The sequence below is a fragment of the Haliotis asinina genome, chromosome 14 (assembly GCF_037392515.1).
Source record: "Haliotis asinina isolate JCU_RB_2024 chromosome 14, JCU_Hal_asi_v2, whole genome shotgun sequence".
Lineage (NCBI taxonomy): Eukaryota > Metazoa > Mollusca > Gastropoda > Lepetellida > Haliotidae > Haliotis > Haliotis asinina.
Window position 1 is genome coordinate 13950455 of NC_090293.1, and position 16914 is coordinate 13967368.

Consider the following 16914-nt stretch of genomic DNA (forward strand, 5'->3'; position numbering starts at 1 on the left):
TAAAGAATAGGTGTTCGAAACTGTCTGAAATATATCAACAAAATCTGCAAATGTAGTAAACCGTAACAAATATCCAAGCCTTGCCTCTTTTGATTCTTACTTACAGACTACATTGGAAGAAACATGTATTTCAATATCTTTGGGTAAACGTATGTGTATTGTGATAGTTTGGGACCAATGGGGTTGTTCATCAATTATGGCTGTGAGAGGGTATAATGATTTTAATATGTTAAACATAACACTTTAGGAGTCATCATGACTCCCGGGTGTCATGAGAGGAAGTCATGGTCAAGTTCTGGGGAGTCAACTTCAGTTTGGGGACTTTCATCAAGACATCAACTACGATAATATATTAGAACACAATCATTAAGAATTATGGGAAAGGGGAGTCACTGATTTTCTACATGACATGCAGGAGGGGCACTTACTTTATGTACATAAATTATGGAGAGGTGGGGTGTCACTCACATTGAACATGCATCTCCATAAAAATCATCATCAATCCCCCTCATCCAAAAATCATAAATGGTCCCATAAGAGTTTTTTAAATCTTATCAATTGACATTGAATGTATGTGATCCCTTTTCCTACCATTTTCGATATCTCCAGTGTATACGTTCCGTTAGTCTCCACCATAACCTGGATGCCAATAATTTTATTACCTCCCTTTGCTGGCTCTGCATTGTCACAGTAGCAATCAGCTGGGCTGCCGTTACAACTGAGTTTGCCAGTATCAACAAAAGTAATGGTCACAACTGCAAAGGTTTCCTTGCAGTGCGACTTAGATTTTTGGGAAATCATACAGACAAATTTATAGGTCCAAAACTTTAAATAAAAAAATATATGCAAGGCCTCCTTCTACCTCTTTCAGAGAACCTCTGTATGGTTTGTGTTGCCAAGTTTAGTTGATGCCATTTTGTTGTCATAGACCATTAAATTTAAGAAGGAATTTCTGAGAAGATTTAAGATTAAACAATATAAATTACAACATACATTTACTCAACAAACCTGAAGAAGGTGTTCATAAGTACATGTATACTGACAATACTGCATATAGCTTGTAGTATACTTGCAGTATTGAGTACTACAACTAGTACACTAGAAAACCTGTGAATTGCTTTATATATTATAGCACTACTGCAAATTCCTAGTAGTATGCTGGCAACACTGTGCATTCACCATTGCAAGTTATATACTTACAGTAATGCGAATTTCTAGTACTGTAAAACATGAACACAACAAAGGATTATCACCATGCATACAAAAGGACAACTGCTGTGGATGATTGTTGACGACTGCCTGAAAAAATTCAAACTGACTTAATGTGTGAGGGATTACTGACGGAAATGTGACAAGGTGTCATTTCTCATTCATTCTGCTAATTTGTTACACATTTTCATTATTTTCATACCACTCAATCTCATCAGCCATGTTATATCTTTTAACATCAGAGTCAACCAACTCATCACTGTCAACCATTTCTTTCTTGTGAGACATATCATAAACATCACTGTCAAAAATTTCTTCTTCAATTTCATCATTTATATTACTGTCAGCACAATTATCATCTTCAATCAGTTGATCATTTTTATGCACGTCACCATCATAAGAAATATTTCTTTCATCAACACTAGTTTTCTTGTTCACATTGTCTTTTTTGAGAAAAACGTTTCTAGCAAAATATGGCTTGTTAACAGTTGCTTCCTCAACATCAGTTATGATATTGTCAACAACAGCCTCATTATGTGTAACACCATTGCTGTCAACAGTATTTCCAACGTCAATATGGCTACCAGTGATAATATCTCTTGCTAGAGCTTTGATCTTTACTGGTCTTCCCCTTGTACGAGGTTTACAGATCCCCAACATGATCCTGGTGTGATCCTTCATGTGCTTACGGAAGTCGGAATCCCATTTGAACTTTTTTCCACACGTCTCACACTTATGTCTCTCCCCTGTGTGTGTTCTCAGATGTTCTTTGAGGATTGATGTGCGGGAGAACATCTTGCCACATTCTCCACAAATAAAGGGCTTTTCTTGCCTGTGCTTAGCCATGTGTTGGTTGATACTTGACGAGTATGCAAATGACTTACTGCACAATGTGCACTTGTGTGGACGTTCCCCTGTGTGCACACGCATGTGTTCCGTCAGATTGCTGGAGTCACTGTAAGCCTTCTCACACAGAGTACACTTGAATGGTTTCTCCCCAGTGTGAGAACGAATATGTCTAACAAGATTGTCTGAAACAGTAAATGCTTTTCCGCAAATTTCGCACTTGAATGGCTGGACTCCGTTATGGTACTTGATATGTCTGGTCAGGTTGCCGGATGTCGAAAAAGCTTTATCACACATGTGACATTTGTATGGTTTCTCCCCTGTGTGAACTCTCATGTGTCGGGTCAGGTGTCCTGACACTGAGAAGCGTTTATCGCACACGTCACATTTGAAGGACCCCATCCCTGTATGTAGTTTCATATGCCGGTCAAAGTTTGCAGGGGTAGAAAATGTTTTATCACATACAGCACACTGGTGAGCCATCTTGCTGTGTTTCTTCAAGTGTTTCTGCAGGCGCTGATTGTTGCTGAATTCTTCACTGCAGAAGCTGCAGGTGTATTGCATCACGCCATCCGTCTCCATTCTGATGCTGTATTTGCTGAGATCTGTGGCCACTATCCATTATACCACACAGCTTTGAACAGATTGACAACTACCATTTTTGGACTTTAGTACATTGGTGTTTAGAACCATAGATAATGATTTTCCAGAATGAATTTTGGGGAACACTGTAGTTTCTGGAATGTTGATCTCCTGAAATAGATCATGAAAATACTATTTAAGAGTGAGTGAGTGAGTGGATGGGAGAGTGAGTGAGGGAGTGAGTGAGTGAGTGAGTGAGTTTAGTTTAGGTTTACGCCGCACTCAGCAATATTCCAGCTACATGGAGGCTGTAGTCGCGTATGGACCAGACAATCTGGTGATCAACAGCATGAGCATTGATCTGCACAACTGGGAATCGATAACATAATTAGAACCAAGTCAGAAAGACTGGCCACCCGATCCCATTACTTGCCTCTTACAACATTGTCACCTTTTGTAACAAGCATGTGGAATGAAACAGAACAAATATATGACCTTTGTCTTCAATATGTAGGCTAAAACTGTATAGCTGTCAACCCCTGAGAGTTCCATTGAGTGAGAAGTTGGGGTTGGTTGGGAGAGGGCAGGACCTTTTCTGGTCTAGGGTGACCATCTGGTAAAAAATTTGTCTTAGGTTATTTAAGTTTAGTATTTAGTTTTAAAAACTAAGTCAATAATATGTGAATTTAAAGAGGTAATGTGTGAGTGTGTGATACTGAGGTAAAACACAAGAGATGTGACAGGTATAAAGCTTCGTGAAACAGATACAACCCACCCATCACTTTCACACTATCAGACAATGAGAACTGTGTCACCCTAGTCTGAGCTCTTCATTTCACTTCAATTTTCTGACAGTAACCTGGAGTGATCTACATTTGCTAAGGGTCAGCTTTAGCTAATTTCATAATTACACTTTGAAATAAAACCAACTTGCAGCTGTTAAGTCCACAGTGGTTATATTAACTATTTCTTTTCAACTGCACTTCAGCTTTATCAATAATGTACCGGCCTGATCTCTTAGCAGCAAGTTAAAGGGGCACTGATGCGGAGCAATTTCCGTGGACTGGTGTAAACTTTTGTTATTGTTTTTCTCCCGTGAGTACCCGGATGATATCCCAGAATTCGTGACTGGTTCGTGACCTCTGCTGCGCAGTCCGTAAGCGCAATTGATAGTTTAATTATAGACAGATCAACTGAGGTGAAGTCATTTTTACTTCATTACAAATGTATTATGAAAACAAATGAAACACTTTGAAGGTTAATCATCTGCCCGTGGCAGAAATGGTAAAAAACTATTAGGACGGAAAACGTCTCTATATTTTGTCTCATAACCCTAGTTAGTTTATTGTCATACTTGTATGATTCTGAAAATTAATAAAAGAACACACGATCTGCTTATACTCATAGTAAATTTCTAACATAACAGCAACATTTATACATTGTATAGAATGCCAATGTGGATCTTATTTCACACACATACGCGATCTAGTGTGTTTTTTCTGTCATACAGATTCTGCTGAATGCTACAACAAATAAATTAAAACAAAATGCAAAACATGAATGTAAAACAGACTAATTTTATAGCAACGATGTCAGGCTACTACCTTGTTCAGGAATGTATCCATCAATATCCACGTAAAAGAAATCGTATTCCATTCATCTGCAGCTGGTAAGTAATCCTGCTCTGTGTCGCGTGTCTTACAACTGTCTCATTTGCGAAAAAGTAACACATCGTTTCACGTCTTTCGTTGGTGAAAACCAGATAAACCTCTGATTGGTCTCTCAAGATAGCACACCTGGCAACTAATTGTATGATGTCCACTATTCTAAGTAATTTAGTTAACCAATAATGAGCAATCAATCAATCAACGCAAGGGTGGTTAATTCTTTGAAGGGAGGATGTTGTTTTTGCACTTACACTTTACGACAGGGTGTAGTCATCTACACACACTGCCTTTTGACAAATCCGCTAGAAGATAAAAGTAATAAAACAATCAGTGAGTTATCAGTTAATCCTTTGATCGATGTTTGTTTTTGTAACTTAGTTGGTAAACCCTCTTGCATCACTTACATGCACATATTACATAACATACAATACATTTGCCATTACAGACCTTAATTCATGATGTTGAGTATTTACTCCAGACAGGAGAAATGCCAAATGGGAACCTTTGTTGAGTAACCGAAGTTGTGTTACTACTAATTATACCTGTTATAAATTCATTAATTGACCATCCAGAGAATGATGACAAATAACACGTGTAGGTTTACACCATCAAACGCGAGTTACAGCAAGGAAGATGTAATCTCTGCGTCGCATGCAGCCTGAAAACACTTATGGACCGAAACTGTTTTGAGGATACCTACGGAATTTCGTTACATAAGGAATACACACAGGCATTTGCTGTGTACTTGGGTAAATAGGTGAAATAAGGGTTTTTTACGTAAGAAAATTTTCAGATTTCTCTACCAAAGGCAAAGTCACCGTTTTTTGTTTACGAATTCAAATAAATCAACTGTGTGTTTTTATTATCATAAATAATAAACCATTGTAGCTACCATTGCTACCAAAATTTTCGTAAGATATTTGCTATCACAGCTGAACCAACACTCAGAATTACCTAAATATAAAGCTTTGCAATCTTCCGTACTGAAACAAATGGCTACGTGCCTGAAGACATCATATTTTCATGTAACATGATTAAATATCAGGTTAAAAACGCTGAAATAGGATCAAATTGGATCAGTAACTATACCATCCAAGCATCCGAAAAGAACTACACTGCTGGGATATTTGGTTACGATCAGACAAGGAATACCATGGATATTTTTAAACAAATGGCATATAATGGGCATCCGGCCTCCCGACTGTTTAGGTGAAAAAATTCTGCTAATATGGACAGGAGCCCAGTTCCTTTGTCCGTCACGGCCGAAGGAGCGGGCGCTGACCAATTTGCGGTTTGATTTCGTAATTAGACCGTTGGCGAGAAACATTATTCGCTCCGCATCAGTGCCCCTTTAAAGACTGGCGTTTGGTGAACGAAAACAGGACAACTACTCATACTGAGCAATCCACATACGTAAGGGCTATGCAGTGGTTTGTCACCATACTTCCTGTATATATTGAATCGTAAACAGCTTATTCATATCCACATATAGCCATTCAGCGAAGGCGTGAACCAATATAAACAAAACGTAATCAAGCAGTCGTATCTGTCCCACTGCCTTGTGAGAGGGTCTGTGGCCAATGATGGGGAGATAATTCTGTCAGTACTGAAGCATCTCAAAATCTTTCATCGTTGCACCCTTCCATCAGCCGTGTAAGATCGAATCCCTTTTTCGAATTGCATTTTATGAATGCAGTCATTTGCACCAATTTACTTTGGTCAGAGTTCTACAAACCATTTTTAGGATGACCTTTTACTCCAACAAATCCTTCAGTATTATGTGAAAATTGCGAAACTGGGCTCGTCCTGGATATGCAATATTCTTTAAAAGCATGTGTCTTGAAAAATATGCCCAGTTATTTTCAGTACTGATTCATTGATAGAGTTATTTATGCCGAAACACTCTTGAAACTGATGCTATCTAATCCTGCATTTTGTAACAAATTGCGGATATGTATATGAAATTATATAAATAAAAACATTGCAAATTTAACATACTGAAATTAAAAACATTGTTATGCCATAAAGGAGCAGTTTGAAAACATAATTATCTGTCTTATGGGAAAGGATATGGACATGTGTACAACTGAAAATAAAATTAATCTAATGACTAGATGCATTCATTCAGGTGTAAACAGAAATGAAAAGTAGTAAACAGCAAGCAGTTACTTTCTCAAGCTACGATTCAGTCACACTATTGTATTAGCATGATAAATTGGAATTTGAAAGTCTTTTTTTCTGAGTATTTTATATACGTTTTGCTTTAAGATCTTTACATCTTAAGAAGCACACGAAAATTGACAGGTATCCTTTCTCAAACTTTTTACATACATTGTGTATTGTCGTTTTTCACACGACACTCGGCAATTTTGCAGAATTTGTTTTCCCAACTGAACTAACTACACTGGAAAAGAACAACACAATTTACATCACATCACTCCAGTGTTTCAGTTCACTGTCACTACTGATGTAACCTTAAATCTTTTTTTTTTAAGCTTGGGTGTTTGAAATTGTTCCCGGTATGACACAGCTTCGCCCAAACGCAACGACCCCAAACAGTACCGTGATTCTTTCACCCTGAAACGGGTCACTTAATTCTTCCTCAACTACAGATATCTGAAAACTGCTTCCGAAGTGCTCTCACCAGTCTCACGCCACAGGTTTAACGCTAACGGTCAATATGACCTTCAAAGCTATATTACTGAAACTGCGTGAGCCTCAGCAGTAAGATCAATTGCACTATATCAGGATCTTTAAAGAGGTCACAAGGTGAAGAAATGCTCGTGAACTCGACAATGTTAAAGCCTTTGAGTGACCTGGTTATACCACCTATACACAGGGCCGTGCGATTTCACACAAGGGCGAGTCACGAACGGGTACTTAGCGCTATAGGGGCATAGGCAGATCCAGTGCGCACTCCCCCCTCTCCCCTTCTCGGATCTTGATCTGGGAGACATCAAGTTGTGCGCACCCCGCTCTCCCCCCTTTAACCCCCAAATTTTGTTAAATGACCAGACTGAAACGCCAATGCGTCGGCCAATGCAAGGAAGACCAGTGCATGTCCTTGAGATGTCCTTGTAGTTACGATATAGGGACCATGATCTGGGAGACATCAAGTTGTGCGCACCCCCCCTTTAGCCCCCAAAGTTTTTTAAATGACCACATTGAAACACGGGTGGAAATCAAGTGTGCACGCCTGGTCTTTAACCAGACCATATAATACATCATCATCATCATCATCATCATGAGAGAGAGAGAGAGAGAGAGAGAGAGAGAGAGAGAGAGAGTTTTTAATGAAGTCACTGAGTATTACAAGATTTTCCCCTCAGAATATGCCCGCTGTCTCGGCTTGATTCTGGACCAGCCGCCGAGTTTCTTAACATGCATCATAACAAGTTCATAACCGGTTCACAGATCATAGATTGATCCCACCCTCCCCGATCATAGAGATCCATTCCAGACCACTGCCGATATCTAAAGACCAATTACTTCTGCCATTCAATTTCAGATTAATTCAGCATTCTCACCGATTTCGAAAAAATGACTTGGGATTTGATCGGTGCTCAGTGAAATGCATTTTCATTGGAGTGAAAAAATAAAAAACATCTTAGGGTGAGGTCGACTTTTGGGCTCGGGCGGTAATGAGAAACAAGAACGTTGTTTACACGGCCTCCAAATAGACTTAGGACTTTGTACCATAGACTGTGGTACGATGCCAAGCCTCCACTCGCTACGTATCATAGCAGACGTGTTTTTAGTGGCACCGCTGCGCTAATACTGAAAATACTTCATGTATTACAACACAACACTACTTCTTAGAAACATACTTTATTTACATGGCGACTTTTCAGGTGAGGCCCTTCACGGAAATGTTTGTTTGTTGTAGAACGCCGCATTCAGCTTTAAGCCGACGGTCAATAATTAAAAAGGCCAAGATCAGACAATCCAGATTACTGGCTACCGTGAACTATTGCAAAAACATGTCACAGTTAAATAAACAGTAAAATTAGGCAATCGTCCAGTGCATCACAAGGTTCGAATATTCTCTATATATTCCAGTATGTTAAAAGCATGACCTGTAAAAACTATACGATAAAAATCCCAGTGAGGATTAATTGTGAAGATGATACAAAACGTTTCGATAAATGTGTGATTGTTAGTAAAGTGATTTCATTCATGACAATATTTTCATAAATTCGTAAATGCATATCGACACAAACGTGGCTGTGTACAAGACAGCGTGCTGTGTTGCCAACTCAGCGACGTACAGAGAAAATCTGTAAATACACATTGCACTTATGCTGGGAAGTCTAGAATGGTCTTACACCGTTACATCCCATCAATACAAAAGAGAACACAATCTTTTCATTTTAATCCATCCTTATTTATCAAGGGTGTAATGTCGTCATTCAACTTCGATTAATACCCTCGCATCATTCGCTAACACATACCATCGGGTTTAAAGAAGAGAAAATTGTATGAATGCTTCCATGACAATAATGTTATACTGATCACGGGATATTTCGTACATTCGTTACAACGAAGGAATGGTGACTAACTGAGTACGGTTATCAATATTCCAGCAATATCACGACGGGGGACAGCCCAAATGGGCTTCGGACATTATACACAGGTAGGGGATCGAACCCGGGAATTCGGCGCAACCAGCCAACGCTCTAACTTCTCGGCTAACCTACCAACCCTGGGAATGATGAAGACGCTTCTAGAACAGAGGTTCCGAGATCCAACAGAATGGATACATTGCAGGCTGGGTAACCGAAGATGGGTTTGCACACACAGGCCGTCGTGTCATTGCGAGGATTAAAGATTTTTTTGTTAAATATATAGAGAAAAATTTGAGATGACCACCCCACCCCCCCACCCGACTTTAAACGGCTCACGGTACAATATATCCATACAAGACCGGACGCTTCGGTGTACCCCACGAGATTGCATGGGATGATAGCGTCTAAAAAGTTTTGTGTTTCTAAAATCTTTAATCCTCGCAATGATATGAGGGTCTGTGTTTGCGCATTGATATTCCTGGCATCACCAAATACTATTCACCACTGATGCCGCCCCTGCAGCTCCTTTAGGTAATTCAGCAGCAACTGAACTTTGGCTGTCGTGACACCGTAGCCATAATGGGTGCCATCAAAACTAATAGTGGTACTCGTCATATTGAATGTATCAAACACGGGAATACCAAGAGGCTTCAACAGTTTCTGCATATTCTCGTTTGCTTTCTTCATATACTGGAGCCCCTGACGTTCATATACTGGCGATTTGAGAAGTCCGGGTGCGTGGCCATTTGCCCACATCAACTTCGGATATTTGAAGGAAGTATTTTTCACAAAGTTTAAGGCCGGCTTGAGATATTCCATAAATTTAGTTACATTGTTGCCTTCGCGGGCGGCAAGTGAAATCAGAACAAACGTTTTCTTCTTATGACCATGTCCTTTGATTTTGTTGTACAGGTCCGGGCCCTGCGACGCCTTTGTATGACTGACATACTTCAGATTAAAACTGCCATCACACAAAGGTTTTGCCTTCAGTTCAAGTGTTGGTCTGCATTCCTTAGATCCGAACTGGTATGGGCCAGGGCATTTCTTTAGAGTCACTGTAGCAAGAAGAGAAAATGGTTATTCTACCATGACTTCACTAAATACTGGATTGTGATTGGCTAATCAAAGTCATCCAGAGGTATATAATCACGTTATATACCTCTGATTTTCAAACACATCATGTACTTGTTTAAAATCTGAATAACACGGTTATGGTAGAATGGAGATAAACGTATTGTGTTGGAAAATCAGCGGTATATAACGAAATTATAATAGCTCTAAATTTGATTTAAAACCGAACGCGTAGTTTCCTTATATACCTCTGATTTCCCAACACAGTATGTTTATCTCCTAAATACACTTCGATTGTACCGTAGATGCACTAATTTTTGCATAATATATTCCAAGCAAGATCTGCACCCAGCTGACCACTGTACATCGGTTAAATAACTGTATAAATGTATTATAGGCCACAAGGCCGATATTACGCAAATAAACTGTCTGTTTGTAGATGCACTAATGCTAAAACCCCGACGCCCTCCCTCGCCTCAATCTTACTACCACCCCAATACAAATATGTCAGATAAGAATAGATATGAATAAGGGGCGTTACCATTACCAGCTAACATTTGATGAAAACTGTGTTCACATATGAACGTATGTTACGCGATGGATAGCATCCTCTTTGTTACGTATGATACGGTATAGACCCGTATAGCGTTGTCAAGCAAGACTGCCCGCATATTTTATGCTGGGTAAACAGGTTTAAGTGTATTGTGACAACTGACCGGTATAATGCACACGTCACATTGGGATTACAATGGGATTCTTAGTAAAGAACACATTCTAATACTTGTTTGGTTGAGACCCATACGGGATTCGAAAACGCACCCTCAACCGAAAACGTACTCGAATTCGTACTTTACTAAGAAAGTGTAATCACAAATATGACATACATTACACCTGACCACTTTCTAAATGACGTTGTGTAATCAACTTTATATACTCTTTAAAGACTATTAGGATATAGAAAAGATGATGACTGCAGGGGTACAATTAGGTGTGGAGTTGCGGAAACGGAAAAAAATGAAAAGAAATGAATAGGAAAATATTTCTTGAAAACCATTCTCAGACGGTGGTGGCGTTTGTAGGATGCAGACTACCAAGACAGTTGACTTGAGTGGTAAAACATGACTGTTTAAGGATGTCATGTTTATGAATAGTACTTTTAATACAATACGTGATAACGATACTTATCACTCACATAAGTGCTCATGGGCACATGCTTATTTTACTTCTCCTGGACACGGACATATTAAAGAAAGTGAAACATGCCATCGAACTGCACGTGTCATCATCAGCCAACGGTCACAAAGGGACAAGAGACTACCTATATGCGAAAAACTGGAGGTAGCGAGACTACGCGTTTACCGAGACAAGATAACCTGCTACGCAGATGAACATTGTTTACAAAAAGAAAACCTTTCACCCGGTGAACACATTTATCTAGGTCACTATCCAGCTACTGTCACAAGTAGGTTCAACTTTGAAACAAGAAGTATCGAGTATATTACGTTTTAGAGTTAACATTTAGAAGATAAACATACTCTGTTTGAAAATCAGAGCTATACAACGAAAATATAATAGCTGAAAATTTGATTTGAAACAGAATGCGTAGCGTGAGGTTTTAAATGAAAGATTTAGAGCTATTATATATAATTCGTTAAATCAGGGATAATCTGCAACAGGGATAGGCCACTCGCTTGCTTGACCTTGTCATGTTCCAACGCACACAGTACCTTGGCGCGTTCCCAGCGCATTTCAAACACAGAAAAATCTTCAAGAGGCGCTATGTATAATATTTTTAAAAATTCTGAATTCAAATATACAGCCTATCTGAATTTATTACATCATGATAACCGGAGGGCGTTACTTATTTCAGATCTTCAAACCATTATCTTCCAACTGAAATCGGAGGATGGATTAAACCCCCCAGGAATGAAAGATTATGTACTCTCTGTAATACCACCGATATTGGAGATGAATTTCACTTTTCGTTTATCTGCTCTACTTGGACCCAAGAAAGAAACAAATATATTAACAGCTATTTCGGTAAATTAAATGTACGCACATACGGCTCCTGGCTGCAATCAAGTGATATGTATGTGTGACCATTTTATGCTTTATAACTGTATATAAGTGACACATTGTGAAGCAATCTTGTACCTCTTATGCCGCATACCCGGGCCGGAGTGTAAATAAAGTTCAGTTTAGCAACTTCAGCTGTGTTGAACAGAACTTCAGCAAGTTTATTGTATCAGTTGGAATTTTACAGTCAATGAATTATAGTAAGAATTCAGAGTAAGAGTAAGAAAAGGAATAATAGAAAGAAGTACATATGCGAATGAATGAAAGAATAAATGATACATCACGGCCTCCCCTCCCAAATGCATCTTTCACATACGCCTTTAATTAGATCAGATCGGCGATAAGTCATATTTTCACACACCTCCATTACACCCTAACTTTCTTGTTCAGTTTTTGAAACTATCACTATTACTTGCAAACACATTTCAAGTGACAGTATATTCCCATCATGGGTGTGTGTGAAATATGTTTTTGAAGCAATAACTAGACGACGCAGTGTATGTAGTATTTCAAAGGCGGATCAGAACAGATCGGCGATATGTCATATTTTACACACACCTATAATATACCTTAACACTTTTTTGTAAGTCATAAAACTATTACTGTTACTTGCACATACCTTCCAACTAAAGGGATGTTTCCCTTCTAAAAATTACACGAATGTGTGAAAGAAGTTTTTTTTATCGACACAGTTTCGTCTATCTTCACGGTGAGTCGAGAACGAAGCCATTGAGGTATAACTTACCGACTTGAAACTTTACTATAAATCTACTGTCCTAATAGTGACACTAATAACATTATTTGACTTAACCTGAATAGTTTTCTTCTACATGTAGGTTTTCAGTTATCACATCACTCAGCGAATTTAATCAGTTGTTGAAAATAAACCGGGCTCAATCTTGAATACTAAGCTTCCGCCATATCGGCTACACTAGTCTCCCTGATAACAAGCGATTTTGATAGAATCGTCTATGAAAACAATTTGTATCTCGGAAAACATGCAAAGCAGGTGACAAAATTAAATGGCAGTAGATTGTGCAAACATAAAGCTTTCATTTTTCAAAACAAGCAGTTGTCAACATTGCAGGTTTAGACAAACCTATAATAAAAAAGACAATCCACCCCTGAACTGCATTCTCTTCCCACAGAGGTTACTTGTCATATCTTCCTACGAACCTCTGTTCTAATACGGCCATATTTCGCGGTTCTCATAAAATCCCCAAGCGGCAGAAAATGGCATCGGATTTTTTTCTGTCCAATCAGAACACGTGTTACATCGACTTAGATTCAACTTGACAAATGCAAGCAATGTGGAGAAACAAAAATGACATCACTGAGTTCTGTCTAGAAGAAACATTTGAGTATCGCGCTCGGGAAGAGGTTCTAGTTTTCACGATGCATCCTGAAATTACCAAGATCTTTCGAACGATCACTTTTGAAACAAGGACGTTGATTGCACTGCTAAATCTGATTGCCTCCAATCACAAGTCTTCAATACTCGCACCATGAAAGGGTCATACATACCGAAACATAAGTCTCATTAACCTATTCAGACAATGGCCTACTTTTCAGACGATCCGAATTTTCTCGTTTGAATGTGTAAATTGACACCACAAACAACTCTGGTTAAACTGAATTCCATTTCCTTGTTTCATAAGAAAATGGTATTTACAAATGAATTTTAATTTTAAACTTTAATTGCACCGTCATTCTCTACTTTATGTCGAGGTTGAGGCAGCATACCTTAACTATGGAATCACAGATTGCCCCTGTTTGATGAAGTCATAAAATGATTCACAATGCATCTGGCTCACTGGTTAAACCTGTTATGTGTTGTTTTGCGCTTATTGAACGTAGTTCTGTAACGCACAATGAGGTTGATGTAAAATCAGTTCCGTCAGAGACAGCTAAACTTTTCTAGCGGCATAGCCTCGTTTTGAGATTTCCACGAATTCCAGGTTTCCGTTTATCAGAGCTCGCTGTACGACATAACACGCCGTACGACGTATTTACTAGGAATAGAAGGAGCTTAGTGTTGCAATATACAACTGCGTAGACATATCAAATCACACTGATTAACATTTATGCATCCAGTTAAATGACATAGTCTAAAAATACTGGACTGGTTATCGCATTAGGCTGTGCAATTGGACAGAACAAAGTAAACAGGAAACGAGACTGTTCTGTAATCAATGTTTTGACATGTAGAACAGAGGTTACGTAGGAAGATGTGACAAGTAACCACTGTGGGAAGAGAATGCCGAACTGTAGCAGTCGAAGTAAACTTAGCCTCAGTACTTCTGGGTGATACACACGGCGCATGTTAAAACCATGACAACGGTGAGTAAACAGAAGCTGAAAATACAGTTTTTGGCAATATTCAATGATGTCATCTTGCGTCAATATTAGATCTGTGTCAGTGGCCTGAATCTTTTGTAAGTCAGTGGTGGAGTGTAACGAATAACACTGAGACTACGTTTACTTAGACTGGAAATGTATGGGTGAATATCGTTCTTTGGGTTAGGTGCTTTTATGGTCGCCTTCGCCGGTTGTCATGACCTATGAGATGAATACTACACCAAGCCACATAAGTATACCCCATATTACGTCACGGAGGCGCGCCCCACTGATTGGTTTAAAGTTCGTTCGCGTGAGAGAATTGTGCATTGCTGTAAAAATTATCGATTTAAGGTAATTATAATGTAGAAATGAGTAGTTTTAATGACGGGGTTTCATTTAGAACTATGTCATTAAATAATTTATGTATGTTTACCCCCTTAGTGTACGTGTGATCTTTTGATTTCTAAACAAATACACACCTAGTTGGAAAATCAGAGATATATAACGTGATTATATCCATTTGAATGGCTTTGATTAATCAGTCACAATACAATATATACTGAAGTCGTGGTAGAAGTCAAACCCTTTCTTAATTGTAGCATAAATTTACATGTACATAGTCGATTTTATCAAAGAATGGACAGCTTACTCCATTCCTGTCTGAAACTACATAACTTCTTAAAACAAAAGCTTTTAGCTTTCTCGCAGATTAGCATCGCATAACTACAGGTTTCTCCCTGGAAGATTAGCACACATCTCAGACACCATTCCTTATGACTGTGCACAGCGGTAACGTTTAAACTCCATGTACATTAGGTTTGCCTGGATACATAGTTACATCATTTATACCTGCCAGATGTGAATGATGTAAATTATTGTATATGTTAATCTTATATTTCAAATAGTCAATATAATTCCTGTTTCATCAGTATAATAAGTCCAAGATGTGTGTGAAGAGCGTGATTTGATTTGTAGCTTTGAAAGTAAAGGCTGTTTGAAGAGCACTTTTCAGGTTTTGTTTGTGGATGCACATTCTCCTCCGTAGGATGATGTGACAAGTAACCACTGTGGGAAGAGAATGGTGGATGCACTAACGTCTGAAAATTCTATTTATGAATTAATTCGTAACTCTCAACAATATAAGACCTTTTCTCGGGTGTTTAGACATGCTGACAGTCAACTTAAAAAGGTGCAACTCTAATAATAGTAGACCCACCAAGTTGGGATACGGTCACACAATGAATTAGCACTTGGTTAATAACAGAATGTTCCTTGAAAACGTTTGTCTAACTTACCGTTGTTATTTCTGTCCCTAAGTCCACCTCCGATCGGATCGTTACGTAATAACATAAGCATCGCTGTATAAAAATGACGAAAATGAGAATCTCCAAACAGAAACAGTGTCGAATTTGCTAAAAGCTGACAGGCTTCCGTTCCTGTGAAAACATGAAACGAACACCTCTGGTCCGCTGGTATCCATGTTGCATACTCCGCATGCACACGTTGCCTCACGTCGTAGCAGTTTTTGCAGCGACACTTCTCCACGGGTAGAGCGACGCATCTATTATTAAAACAACATGGCTTTTTGCTGGTTGGGTAACAGAGAGCTCTCGCATGGCGGTTGTAGGGAAGGGTGAAGTTGCCACACATCCCATCATTTCTTGATATATAACTAACTATACTTATTTGTTTCCGGGAATGGTTCAGGAACCTTTCTTGTGCGAACACTTCCTGCTTTGTCATGACTCTTTGCTTCCAGTGTCCTTTTGACATATTGTCCAAAACACTCGGACAACGAGTTCTACCTGTGGTGATCACTTTGGACTTGCGCTTGTTTGGCCTTGACTTCTGGATGTCAGTTTGTACTCGATCTGATCCTATGATATGAACCTTACGCTCCCCGATCCTTGCCGGTGCTGTGTATGTCGGGTTCCAGGAATACATATCCATGATGAGTTTATTCAGCATTGTTGCGGCAACGCTGAGAACGCCGATAATGATTAGACCAGATTTTAACGAAGCACAAAAACTCTTCTGATGTGCGGAGCGATGGATTAATTTCATTGTCGTACAACACTGTACTCACATGCATGAGAAATGTCCAAAACGGCTTAATATATTCTTCTGTGTGATCTGATCGGCATGCACCTCACCTGAAAGTATATAGGTGAGGAACATCAAGTACCACAACAGAATAATCTTGGGAACAATAGGCTAATTAACTAAATACCACAGCGAAAAACGAAAAGCTTTTGTGTTAGATATTGCTATGTTTAATCCTCTTAAATTAAGCTCGGTTCCTATATAAACAAATTTCAATGGTTTTTTTGTAATTGTATTTGTCTTTGGGATTTTCGACAAGCAAACTAATTCCAATTAACTGGCAACTAATTGTGCCACTGTCCAACATGGGGTTTTATTACGTAACACAGTGACATCTAATGGACAGGTACGAATGGGCATGTTAACAAAGACAAAGGAAACAATTAATAGGTGTTATGTTTAGCTCTAAAATGCTGTATTAGACAATGCCCCAAGGCATGTTTTCCTGTCGAGAT

General features: G+C 38.9%; 2 protein-coding genes across 2 annotated transcripts; both read right to left on the minus strand.

Annotated features, from left to right (window-relative positions):
- Nucleotides 1–1122: 1122 nt before the first annotated feature.
- Nucleotides 1123–5871, minus strand: LOC137261687 (zinc finger protein 502-like). Its single transcript, XM_067799465.1, has 2 exons — nucleotides 5718–5871; nucleotides 1123–2808 (listed from the first exon to the last, which is right to left on the minus strand). Exon 2 carries the CDS (start codon nucleotides 2635–2637, stop codon nucleotides 1387–1389), a length of 1251 nt encoding a protein of 416 aa, XP_067655566.1. The 5' UTR covers nucleotides 2638–2808; nucleotides 5718–5871; the 3' UTR covers nucleotides 1123–1386.
- Nucleotides 5872–9367: 3496 nt separating this feature from the next.
- On the minus strand, nucleotides 9368–16420 carry LOC137261686 (uncharacterized). The gene is made up of 2 exons (XM_067799464.1): nucleotides 15652–16420; nucleotides 9368–9924 (listed from the first exon to the last, which is right to left on the minus strand). The coding sequence occupies exons 1-2, from the start codon at nucleotides 16418–16420 to the stop codon at nucleotides 9368–9370; spliced, it is 1326 nt and encodes a 441-aa protein (XP_067655565.1).
- Nucleotides 16421–16914: the final 494 nt, after the last annotated feature.

What these genes read in the sequence shown, in the direction of transcription:
- LOC137261687 (XM_067799465.1), bottom strand. Translation starts at nt 2,637, where the DNA reads ATGGAGACGGATGGCGTGATGCAATACACCTGCAGCTTCTGCAGTGAA.
- LOC137261686 (XM_067799464.1), bottom strand. Translation starts at nt 16,420, where the DNA reads ATGAAATTAATCCATCGCTCCGCACATCAGAAGAGTTTTTGTGCTTCG. An exon ending in TAGGGACAGAAATAACAACG is followed by an intron (nt 9,925 to 15,651) that starts GTAAGTTAGACA and finishes TTCTTGCTACAG; the next exon opens with TGACTCTAAAGAAATGCCCT.